Source organism: Melanotaenia boesemani, chromosome 5 (assembly GCF_017639745.1).
Source record: "Melanotaenia boesemani isolate fMelBoe1 chromosome 5, fMelBoe1.pri, whole genome shotgun sequence".
In the NCBI taxonomy this organism is placed as follows: domain Eukaryota; kingdom Metazoa; phylum Chordata; class Actinopteri; order Atheriniformes; family Melanotaeniidae; genus Melanotaenia; species Melanotaenia boesemani.
In genome coordinates, this window is record NC_055686.1 from 10,056,741 (window position 1) to 10,069,306 (window position 12,566).

General features: G+C 39.8%; 3 protein-coding genes across 4 annotated transcripts in view; 2 read left to right on the plus strand and 1 right to left on the minus strand.

Annotated features, from left to right (window-relative positions):
- The window catches only part of LOC121639776, a 565,698-nt gene that overhangs the window by 157,036 nt on the left and 396,096 nt on the right, over positions 1 to 12,566 (plus strand). The window lies entirely within an intron of this gene.
- Positions 1 to 12,566, plus strand: part of LOC121639814 — an 882,884-nt gene that overhangs the window by 136,796 nt on the left and 733,522 nt on the right. The window lies entirely within an intron of this gene.
- On the minus strand, positions 4,981 to 7,008 carry LOC121639751 (tripartite motif-containing protein 16-like). The gene has a single exon (XM_041985218.1). The coding sequence runs from the start codon at positions 6,734 to 6,736 to the stop codon at positions 5,093 to 5,095; it is 1,644 nt and encodes a 547-aa protein (XP_041841152.1). The 5' UTR covers positions 6,737 to 7,008; the 3' UTR covers positions 4,981 to 5,092.

A 12,566-nucleotide genomic window follows, 5' to 3' on the forward strand; every position in this document is an offset into this window, starting at 1 on the left:
ATGGCATTCCACATCGTCATTTATTCTTTTCTCACCGGAGTCGTGTGGGACTTCTGCAATATCCAATTTCTTGGAGTCTGCTTTAGATTCCAATTCTGCTGCAGCGGATTCCAAAATCTCTGCCTCAGCTAATGCGGCTACAACTTCTTCTTCTTGCTTCAATGTGGCTACAGCAGCTTCCATGCGTGCCTCTTCCACTTTTAGCTGAGCCTTTTCCGACATAAGCTGTTTCTCTTGGCACAAATGTAGACCCGACCAAGAACTGCCTCAGCTTTGGCTCATGCTTTAGCTAAAATTTAGCTTGCTGATGACCTGCTAGATCTGCTTGAAGAAGTTCTACTGGAAGCACTAGCAACAGATCTGGTCTTGAAAGACTTCACACTTGAAGTGTGAGATTCAGCCCTCTGCTGCTCTTCAATGTTTGCCTTGCTGTCCATCTTGACTTCACACTTTTCTTCAGTGCGTAGATGCTGCGGAGCGGAGCAATAAGCAATATCTGTGCTGAAGCCGCTGTAATGCTGTTTTTTCACTGTTCTGTCCCCTGTGTGCATAGCTCTCCATGCAGTGACAGACAGCTAAACAAGTGTAAGCAGGTGGTACTGGGCACTCCAGAGCAGAATGATGACTAAGACGCTGAAGTAAAGTTTAATAGTTTTACTTGTCCTTTGCATCCATTCTTTTTCCTTTACATGCTTTTCCACTTTCTTCATCTCTCTTACATTCTTCTTGCTTATGCAGCCCTCCCTTGCCTCTGTCACTCTTATAAAGTGATAATTATCGATTAGAGCAAGGGGGTGACTGCTAATCTAGGTTCATATGAGGAGATGGCTGCTGTTTACTGTCTCAAACTGTAAAGTAAACCGTGTGATAACCACCCCAAATAACACAAAAAACCACCAATTTAAGGGTAAAAATAAGGAGAATGTATTACAAACAAACAAAATGTCAGTGACAATGGCCACAAAAATAATATATATGTAGCCGGGTCCAAGTAATAATACTACTCTTTTTTTTTTTTTTTAATGAACTGGTTATAAATATCCTTTTTGCATCAGAGTGTTGTTCTATGAGTGACCAGCGAGTGGCACTGTCGTATTTTGTAGTAATAATGCGCATTAAGTCCCATGTGTGATATCATCACTGTGCGACAACCCGATGGTCCTGATCCAAGACTGATAATAATGGTGCGTACCAGTGGAAAATACTGTTTAAATTGTTATAGGACACTAAAATAATCTGTGATGTTAGTAGACAATGCTTTAATAAGCCTAACAATCTAAGATTCATGTCGATAAATTTTAGAGACAAAGTGATGTAGATCACCAGTTGTGAGACACGTGACATTGCCAACCACCCACAGCCATTCTAGGGAAATACGGAGCTACGTGACGGCGTTGAGTGCTTAACAAAAATGGATATTTCATCTGTACTTATGTCCGACGGAGTTTGTTTTATCTACCAATGTGCATGTTGGTTTGTTCAGAGGGAGATAGCACTGTCAGGGTTCTTTGGTGTGTCCACACAGTTTGGATAAGCTGTCCACCATTTTAAGGTGAGTTCAAGTTCACTAATATAGTAAACAAAATGTATTGTATTTTTAAAGCAATAATTTATTGTACAAATGTAATTGAATACAATATTCAGTGGTTCTTATTTCGTGTTCTGTTGTAGGATAAGTCCACTGCTGTTGTCTTGTTGTAGGTTGTCTTGTCATAGGTTGTCTTGTAGATCGAGTCGTACTGTAAACCACAATTGTAGTTCTGAAAGAAGCCTTGAATAGTCGGAGACTCGTCCTGATCTAGTTGTGGTTGAAGTTACAGACACTAAAGCCATTGTTTTGTATCCTGACAAAAGAGAGAAGATTGAAGATATACTTTTTGTTTTTGAATATACTATTTGAATGTTTCAAAAACGCCGTTAACATATAATTTGAGAATGCCAAAATTTAACCAAAATTAATGCTGCTCTTCTATAGGGGACTACGGGAAATAAAGACCACATTTATTTTTGAGCTGCTTGTGTCTGGCCCTTTATTCTACACCAGGCCACACACATAATATATATATATATACCTTATTTAAAGAAACAGGTTCTTAGTGGAGAGTTTAAGATGAACTTTTTACATAGGGAGTGATACCTCTCTATGACACTTTGTGGTACAGATTAAGAAAATTACTTTAACCTGTGTACAACAGATAAAACATTTAATTAGCTTGACCTAATGTGATAAAAAAAATAACCCGGAGGGGGATTTGGACTACCCGGGTTTACACTTACATTTTCTTCTTGTAAAAAAAAACAAGGCTTCTCTGAGGCTCAACACAGGCAGATTGCAAAATGATTTAGCAGCAGGCCCAACTGAAGCCTCCTGCTATACCAGACCTTGGTTCAAATGGCTGGTCTATCCTAAGACTAACCATGTGACCCAAGCTGAGCAATCAGAGAAACAACAAAACTGAATGAGCTGTCTGCTTTCCACACAGTCACCGGGTGGTGCTAAAACATTGTTACGATATATGAAACATGCGACATCACATTATATATTTATTTAATTATAAAACTAAACAGCTCTCCATACATTACAGCTTATGGATCACAATTGATCTACAAATTACAAAAGCTTTATTCACTGGTATCTGGAACTGAAAAATCCAGTATTTTGTTTTATGATTAAATTTGTCGAGAAGCTAAGAGTTATCTTCACATTAACAATACGTGTACATTTCCACATTGTGTGTAGTAATCACCTTATAATGAATGAACCAAACCCTGTTAATCTGTAGCAGGCAGCGAATAAAGAGCTTAACTAAAACAAGTTCCAGATAATCACGTGCAACCCCATAGTTTATTATCAACCAGAGAAAAGAAATCGCTCTACTTTTAGTGAGATTGGAAGCACTCAAGATAATAAAAATATATACAATTATTTCTTTTGTTCCCAAAGGCTGAACGTACAGTGCTGCAGGTGTTCTACTTGGATTCTTGAGGTTCTTCACTCTCTGACACAAAAAACAAACCAGGATGCGTGGTGAAAAGTAGAAAACGACCCCCCCCCCCCCCCCCCCTTTTTTTTTTTATAATGAATAAACTATATACATGTGAATAAAAATAATAATAAAAATAATATTTTGAGACATTCATCAAGCATTGGATTTTCTTAATTTTATTGATCTTGGTCAACATTTATATTTTTAAACACACTTTCAAAACTGTAACGTATTAAATATCATCCACTGAGTGTCATTTGCCTGTAAGCTCCAGTAAAGTCCATATTTCATCAACTCTGACTGCATAAAAGTGGTGCTCATACAACATAAAAAGCAGCTTTTTACCACAAAGAATCCACATGATGTCTAGATGCACTCGATCTTCCAGAAAGTGGGACTTGCTTCTGAATGCACTACATATATCACAAATATATGAGATTATGTACTTAGCGTTTACTTTAGATACACGTTGGATAGTTTTGTTACTCGAACTACCACATTAGAGGCTCTGACTGCACTTTTTTCAGACACCTTCTCAGAATATTCTGTTCAGAAAAACGCCCAGCACTGTTTAAAACTGATGTCTGTAGCTAAACAATCGTTTCAATGTTCACAAAATTTTAGGCAGTTATGTCAAGTCAACTTTATTTCATAAGCACATTTCAAAACCACATATTTGATCAAAGTGCTGTAAAACTAAGAGTCATAAAATAGAAATAAATAACATTTTGGAGGCAATAAATAATAAACAAAATATAAAAAAATAAAAGACTATGAAAACACATGCATGAAGAAATAATCAGCCAAAATGCCAAAACTGGTTTAAAAGCAAGAGAATAAAAATAAGTCTTTAAACAGGACTGGACAGAAAAAAATATAAAAACAGGTCAGGTTTAATTTGGTTTTTCTGTTTTTTGTCTTAATTCTGGGAATAGGAAGGAAAATCAGTTCAGCTTTTTTTGATTTGGTTTAAATGAGAAAACAAAAAGCTTGAATGTACACAGACTGACTTCATTTTCATGGTTCTTCAAGAAGTTTTATCTCCCAATCTTAAAGCTGTTTTAACTTAGTTCAGGTCTCATTTTTACTTTTTGTGACAACATTGGCCATTAAGATTTTAAAGATGTATCTAACTCTCTGGTTTCAAACAGCACGAGACAAAAATGAGCCTTTTTAAGTCTCTCCAAAAAAATCCAATTCAACGATGACACACTGAACATTGCAGGTGTTTGAAACCTCATTATGTGCTACATTGTATTTTGCTTGCCATCTAGTGTTCATCTGTTGGTACTACAGCTGACAGACTAATGACAGATCATGTTAGTATTCTGTCGATTCAATAAAGTTTAAAACCTAGATTATTTAGCTGTGTATTAAGACACTTTCATGATTTACTACAAATAAGCTGAGACTTATTTCAATCATATGTGGTGGTGGAACAAACACCGGTAATCACTCTGTCTTACCTGCAGAGGTGTGCTGAGGTCCTGGAGGAGAAGGAAGAATCCTGGAGCCAGCAGCTCCGATGGAGCTTGTTTATTACAGGATTTGTACACTGTGTGCAAAATAAAGTTTGTACAACCATCCACATGTGTGAATATTTGCTGCTGCATTATTCTAACAGCTTTAAGTTTGTTCCTTTTAAAAACACATTTTAATCACAATCCAGCCCAGCTGCAGAAAAACAACCAGTTTTTTACTTATTTTTTTGTATTTTCACTGGTAAAATGCAGGAAATCATGTCCATCATGATTGTTAGAATTAAAATATGAATGAATGAATTTTAAATAAAGTAAATAGTAAATGAAGCTACTGGAGCAGTGAGGCCAGTTCTTTATTTTAACTCTTTGTTTAAACTTTTGGGTTTGACGTGAAGTTCATTAGAACACTTTAAAAGTTTGATTAATTCTGTTTTCGTTTCAACTCTACATGTTTCTTGTGTTAAAAGTTAATATGCAGGTTGCTTCTGTTTGTTGAGGTTGGGTTTCAGACATTCAATAAACTTTACAATATTTAAGATGTTACGGCTCTTTGAAGAAAATGAAAGGAAACAAAAAAAATCCATCATGTCTAAACACAACCTGCCTGAAGCTGCAGTAGTTTCTCTATTTAATGAACTCAGCAGTTGTTTCTAATCTTAACCAGAGTCCAGCATAGAGCGGCTGAGTGAATGTGGTCTGGACTCTGTGGAGGAGAGTCATGGTTTCACAGATGCTGTAGGAAGACAGAATACCTGCTCTGTGGTCCAGATACACTCCTATTCTGGAGGAAGGAGGACCTGAGACTGGAGTTTGGACTTTGTTGTGATAAAATGTGTAAATGTTTGTTTTACAATATAATGACCAAGATTTGTTGTTCCGTCCAAAAGCACATTTATCTAACTTTCCTGATCTGCTGATGTTCTTGTAGGCGACTGCTACATAGACAAACTTTCCTCTCCACTCCACTTCCCAGTAACAACGTCCAGTCAGACTCTCTCTGCTCAGGACCTGAAGCAAATCAATGAATCTGTCTGGATGACTAGAATAAAACTGTTGTTGATTCATTGTTGTTACTTTTCTGTTTCCCTCCGATAACAACAGATGTGTGTTTGCTGTGTTTGGATCCAGTGTGATTTCTGTTGAATATTTTAGGAATCCATCTCTGCTCTTTGGTTCTGGTTCAGACAGTAAAACGTCCACATCAGTGACTGCCAGTGAGATGTTTGTCCATTTCTCTGTCAGGATGTCCTGTAGTTTATCTCTGGTCTCTGACACAGCTGCTGTCACATCCTCAAAGTATCTGAGAGGACGAATATTGATGCTGGATGAGTGTGTAGACTCACTGAGTGCTGACAGTGAGGGGTAGTTGTGTAGAAACTGGTTGTGATCCTCTGTGTGTGAGAGCTGCTCCAGCTCGCCGTCTTTCCTCTTCAGCTCAGTGATCTCCTGCTCCAGCTTCTCCTGAAGCTCTTTGACTCGACTCACTTCAGTTTCCTGCTGGGATCTGATCTGCTGCTTCACATCAGAGCTTCTTTTCTGGATGAGACGGATCAGCTCAGTGAAGATCTTCTCACTGTCCTCCACTGCTTTATCAGCGGAGCCATTGATGGCCTCCACCTCCTGTTGAAGCAGCTTCACATCTTTCTCTCCGTCCTGGATTCTCTGCTGGATTTCTTGTCGACTCACCTCCAGCTCCTTCTGCTTCTCAGCTCTTTCTGCTGCAGCTGAGACTGTTTCATGACCTTTATGTTCATCCATTAAGCAGAGATAACAGATACTCTGCTGATCAGTACGACAGAAAATCTTCATCACCTCATCATGACGAGAACAGATGAGCTGCTGGAGATTCTTGGAGGGCTCCGCCAGCTTGTGTTTCTGTAATGGTGGAGCTTCATAATGAGGTTGAAGATGTTTCTCACAGTAAGAGGCTCGACAGACAAGACAGGACTTGATGGCTTTCAGCTTCCTCCCAGTGCAGACATCACAGGCCACATCTTCAGGTCCAGCATAGCAGTGATCAGCTGGAGCAGCTTGGAGTCCAGTCTTCTTCAGCTCCTCCACTAACTCTGCTAACAGGATATTTTTCTCCAGGACAGGCCTCGGTATGAATGTTTTCCTGCACTGAGGACAGCTGTGGATTCCCTTCTGATCCTCTTCATCCCAGTGGGTTTTAATACAGTTCATACAGTAGCTGTGTCCACAGGGAATAGTCACCGGATCCTTCACTAGATCCAGACAGATGGAACAAGAGATTCTTTCTGAATCCATCTTATTTCTTCACTGCTATATTTTACAGATCGACATGAACCAGCGTTTCATCAGATTCACTTCTTACAATCATGGAAGGCGAACCCAAGTTTCTCTTCTTTGACTTTCACACACTGATCTTCAGTAGTTTGACTTGTCAGCTCTCTGTTTGCAGCACAGAGATTACACCGATCCCTAAACTGTCAGATCAGTGAAAGAGGAGGAACCAGGAAATACTCTGTCAGAGCTGAACTCTGTGCTGGAGAGAAAGGAGGAGATTGTTTATTCCAGGAAATGAAGCAGTATGAGTCTGTATTTCAGGCTTCCTCCACCTGCTCGGGTGGCAGTTTGATCTGTAATCTACATGGAAAACAAAGCTTGTAAATATCAGGTCATTTTTGGTTATTATAAGAATTGATTGGAAGATTTTTAGGATTATGTTTTTATAAATGTGAGGATTAAACCTAACACAAAATTAAAATATGTTCATCAAGGATGTTTCAACCTCAACAGTTTTTTTTCCTGCCCTTGAAAAGGAACAAACAAAACCAGTTTTACAAAGTCATCTTAATGACATCTCGTACTGGGAGTGGTTGGGTACAGTTAACACAACCTGTTCATACCAGCATCTATTGATTGGGTGGAGGTGGTAGGTTGAGGTCTCAGCTGGTTGAGTTTCTGCATCATGCTGTCCTAACCAGCTGAAAACATTCAATCTTCCCATGAGTGGAGTTCCCAGCAAGTTCACCCCAAGGCCAGACCGTGCAATAATGAGAAAAACTGTAAAAATCCAAGAACTACATCTCAGACTCTCCAGGTCTCAGTTAGCAAGTTAAATGTTAAAGTTCATGACAGTCCAATTAGAAAAATACTGAACAAGTACGGCTTGTTTGGAAGGATTGCAGAGAAAACATCTTAAAGAAGAACATGGCAGCACACTTTAGGTTTGCAAAGCTGGATCTGAATAAACCACAAGACCTCTGGAGCAACGTCTCTTGACCAGACCAGATAAAGATGGAGATGTTTGGTCATAATGTCTTCATTCTCTAAACACTGTCCATCGTAGTACTTTAAGACTTATTATTATTAGTTGTTTCACTCACTATTGTGCTTTACTCCAAAGCAGAGAGTCTCTCTTTGAGTTTCTTTGACTGGTTGTCTCGGAGATACACTGCTCAAAATAAACAAATAAATAAATGAAATAAAATAAAATAAAGGGAACACTAAAATAACATCCTAGATCTGAATGAATGAAATATTCTTATTAAACGCTTTGTTCTTTACATAGTTGAATGTGCTGACAACAAAATCACACAAAAACTATTAATGGAAATCAAATTTATTAACCAATGGAGGTCTGGATTTAGAGTCACACTCAAAATGAAAGTGGAAAAACACACTACAGGCTGATCCAACTTTCATGTAATGTCCTTAAAACAAGTCAAAATGAGGCTTGGTAGTGTGTGTGGCCTCCACGTGCCTGTAGGACCTCCGTACAACGCCTGGGCATGCTCCTGATGAGGTGGCTGATGGTCTCCTGAGGCAACTCCTCCCAGACCTGGACTAAAGCATCCATCAACTCCTGGACAGTCTGTGGTGCAATGTGGTGTTGGTGGGTGGAGCCAGACATGATGTCCCAGATGTGCTCAACTGGATTCAGGTCTGGGGAATGGGCGGGTCAGTCCATAGCATCAATGCCTTCGTCTTGTAGGAACTGCTGACACACTCCAGCCACATAAGGTCTAGCATTGTCTTGTATTAGGAGGAACCCAGGGTCAACCACACCAGCATATGGTCTCACAATGGGTCTGAGGATCACATGTTGGTACTGTAAATAAATTTATTGCGATACTCATCAAAAATTACTTAAGTGTGCTACTTATTTTCATTTATATTCTTACTCTGTTAATCATATTAAATATCTCTTATCTTTAAGCTCATATACTTACTAACAGTGTGCTTAAGCAACACTGAGACTCCTCATATGGGGTGAGTGAGAAGAACATGTGGGGGCTGATTAATTGTGTCTGCTGGTAAAACAACATGTGGAATGTTAGACTCAAAGGTAATGTCTAAGTTAACCAGAGTCCAGAGGAAACCTGCTTGTCTGCGTATTGTCTTCTTCTTCCTGTTTTTTAGGACACAAGCAGATGGGGGTCACAAGGAAGGCTGTAGAGATCTGCATGTGGTTGACCTGTGACTGCAGCCAACCAGGCTTCTGCAACTGCACCATTAGTCAGCAAAACTGTGTATAATCAGACCTATATAAAGGATTCCAGGATCAGTTAGAGGGAGTTCTGACTGTAACGGAAACAGACTCCGTATTGTATAAGTCCAGGGGACAGATAATACAAATCCAGAATTCTGTACTTGCACATTTCTCATATCAATTGTAGTTAACTGAGAGAAGTAGTCTGTCATATTTTGATCCATCAAAGAACACGCAGGAGAAGACCCTAAAGAGAAAGGTATAAAGAAAATGTTTGGAACAGTACCTGATTAATTAGGAAAGTGGGAAATTAGTACCTGCCTTCTTTAATACTGTGGGAAGAAGTACATGTTCTTTATTACTTGTGCATTTTTAAGGTTTTCTCCAACACCAGTATTACAAAATGATATTCTTTTGCTTTATATCAACAACCATTTTATAACCATTACAGTGGCATTTTTCTCTGAATGTATAAATGTACACACATCTATAAAAACAACATATAGATTCACTTGGAAAAATGATCTTTTATTTCTTGGTTGTGAGCATTTCTGTCTGATCGGTTCATACAAGATCACGTTTCTCACCCATATTCCTGGTTGCCAAGGCAATGGCTTATCCCCAGGATTTTTTTTTTTTTACCTGGAAAAAGTGACAACACCAGTACCTTTGCATAAAATCCAGAGATCTTCTCCTGGAAACCAGACGGAGTCCCAGATGGTTATGTGTACAGGAGATGTGGTGGTTCCGGCTTTGCCCTTTAAGCCTGTCAGATTTCCATCAGTACCATCAGGGCAGCTGCAGGGTTATCAGGTGCAATCTGCTATTCATGGATGTTTCTCCCCTAAAACCAGTAGCCTGCATCTTCTGGCAGGGGTTCCAGTAACACACTGGAGACATCTCATGGCCACCACCTGCAGCTGCCTTCAGTGGGGAGTGCTGACATCTCTTCTCCATAGCAAAGCATCAATAGCTTCCTTTCTCTGCTTCCTCTCCCAGTGCCTTTGTGGCTTTCCTCAAGCTTCAACCTGCCATGCCCACACCTTGCAGCCACTGGACTGTTGTTTCTCCAGCAACTCCACAGGGTAAACCCTGTATTTCCAGCCAGTCTTTTGGTACTCCACTGCCAGCTTAGATTTCTTTAGAGATTTCCTTTCATTAGCTGCTGCCCTACTCTGTGCCCAATGGATGATTAGCTCTATCACAGAGCCTCTATGAGCAGCACCCTTTTCTCCACCACAGACCACATGACAATGTCTAGCCAGATATTTGGCTAGTTGTCACTATCTCTCTCGGAAAGACCAGTATTTCCTAAAGTCTGCCTCTATTGCCCAGGTGTGACCATGCTGGTCCTTTAGCAAGAAGGTTGACATATGTTGCTGGGCATCCCGGGCATCCATCCATCCTCTTGCCATTAAATGAGGGTTGGGTCGAGGAGATAGTTGTCTGAGCATGAAAGCCCAGATTTCCCTCTCCCCAGCCTTTTCTTTTAACACATCTGGGTGGATCCCGTAGTGCTCCCAGGCCAGCTGTGACATGTAGTCCCCCCAGTTATTTTTGGGCCTTCCCCCGGCCTTCACCTTGTGGGACGTGTCTGGAACACCTCACCAGGGAGGCGTCAAGGAGGCATTTTAACCAGATACCTGAGCCACCTCATCTGGCTCCTCTTGATGCAGAGGAGCAGTGACCCTACACTGACCGACCTTCTTACCCTGTCTCTGGGCACCCTGCAGAGGAAACTCATTTCGGTCGCTTGTATTCACGATCTTGTTCTTTCAGTCACTACCCATCACAGCTTGTAAAAAATAGGTGAAGCTAGGAATGTAGATCTACTGGTCAACCAGGACCTTCTCCTTTCATTTAATTTCCTTTTTCACCACACAGACCGATGCAGAATCCACATCACTGCAGATGCTGCTGATGGGAATGTAGCTCACCTGTGTGCACGCGGCACATAGAGACATGACACGACATAATTACATGTCATCATGAGAATAAGTTAAACAAGATCAAGCTGTTTATTATTTATAATAAAGGAACAAAATATAAACCTGTTCTAGAGGAAAGGGAACCTTAGATTACTTCTATTGTGGTCTGGTGCAAAATAGTTCTTAACATAAATAATAAGAAAATATTTTAAAATAAAATAATTATTTTAAAAAGATATAAGATATTAATTAAGTAATTATAGAAAATGAAATAAACTTGATCTTCTTGGGGTGGTGGGGGTTAATGTTGGGGGTTGGGGTGACCCCCTGATGGTTGGGGAAACACTGGTTTTTATTAAGTTTATGAGAGCAGGTCCCTGGTTCAGAATAAAAAGTTTGTTGAAAGTGAAAAATCACAATGAAGTTAAATGTTGCAGAGTTTACTGAAATCCTACTGGTGTCCTTTTATTCATGATAATGCTGAATTCATCATGTACAAAGTCTTTTAGAAGAGATTTAAAAACCTCAAGATATACATCGTGTATCAGGATGAAGCCAGTAAATATTGGTTTATCAGGAATAGACCACATCACCCAGCCCTACATCATAGATAATGTTCAAACAGTGAACATTTAACAAATTAATAACTGCAGCATTTTATTTAGCCAAAAAGTATCAATTAAATTCACAAAAATAAAAAACTACAAGATTAACAATTTAAACAATAACACACTAAACATTGCAGGTCTTTATTTTTTTATTTTTTTATTTTTTATTTTTTTCACCTGTCTTGTCCAGCATCGTTGCAAACAGAATGATTGTCTGGCTGCTGTCTGGTGCCGGGCAATTTTACTCTATCAAGCAGGGATTTATACTACATGTATAAAGTCCCTCTTGATGATATGAAAAACTTTATTAAATCAAACTCTTAATGCTGGACTCGATCGGAGGGGACAGAGAGAGAGAGAGAGAGAAAAAGAAGGGAGAGAGAAAAGGGAGGGGAGGGAGAGGGACAGAAAGGGTGTGGGGAGTGCAGGTGGGGACTTCAGACATCATACAAAAGACCATGTAATCCATACTACTTACAACATATATAGCTAAGATCATCCTAGCCAGTAGGTCATTACACAACTAGTTGATAATAGTAACAATAATAATAATCACAATAATAATAATAATAATAATAATATATAATAATAATAATAATAATAATAATAATAATAATAATAATAATAATAATAATAATAATAATAACAGAAATAATAATAAAATTTTAAGAATAATTATAAGAATAGAGAGAAAAGGTATATTGAAGAAAAAAAAAAATATGATAATAGATATAAGTGAAACTGCTGTATTCAAGAACACACGCAGAGAAACCTGTGTGGATGTGCTGGAGGACTCGGCTACACGGCGACGCAGAGACTGTGTCAACATACTGAATATACGGAGTGGAGACGTTCAGGAAGGAGTGACCATGCAGAGTGATCATGCAGATGCCACCTCACCTGAACATAGGCCAGAGTCAGGCCAGCGGTCCCGAGACCCAGGCCACCAGCCCCCCCGTAGGCAACAGACCCCGACCGGTCCACAGAGACGACCACTCGCCCGCCCAGGAAGACAGCAGCAGGAGACCCCAGCAGGAGCCCCCCCGCGGACACAGGGCACCAGCCCCGGCAGGCCGAGGCCAGCAGTCCCCGACCCCCCCGAGCAC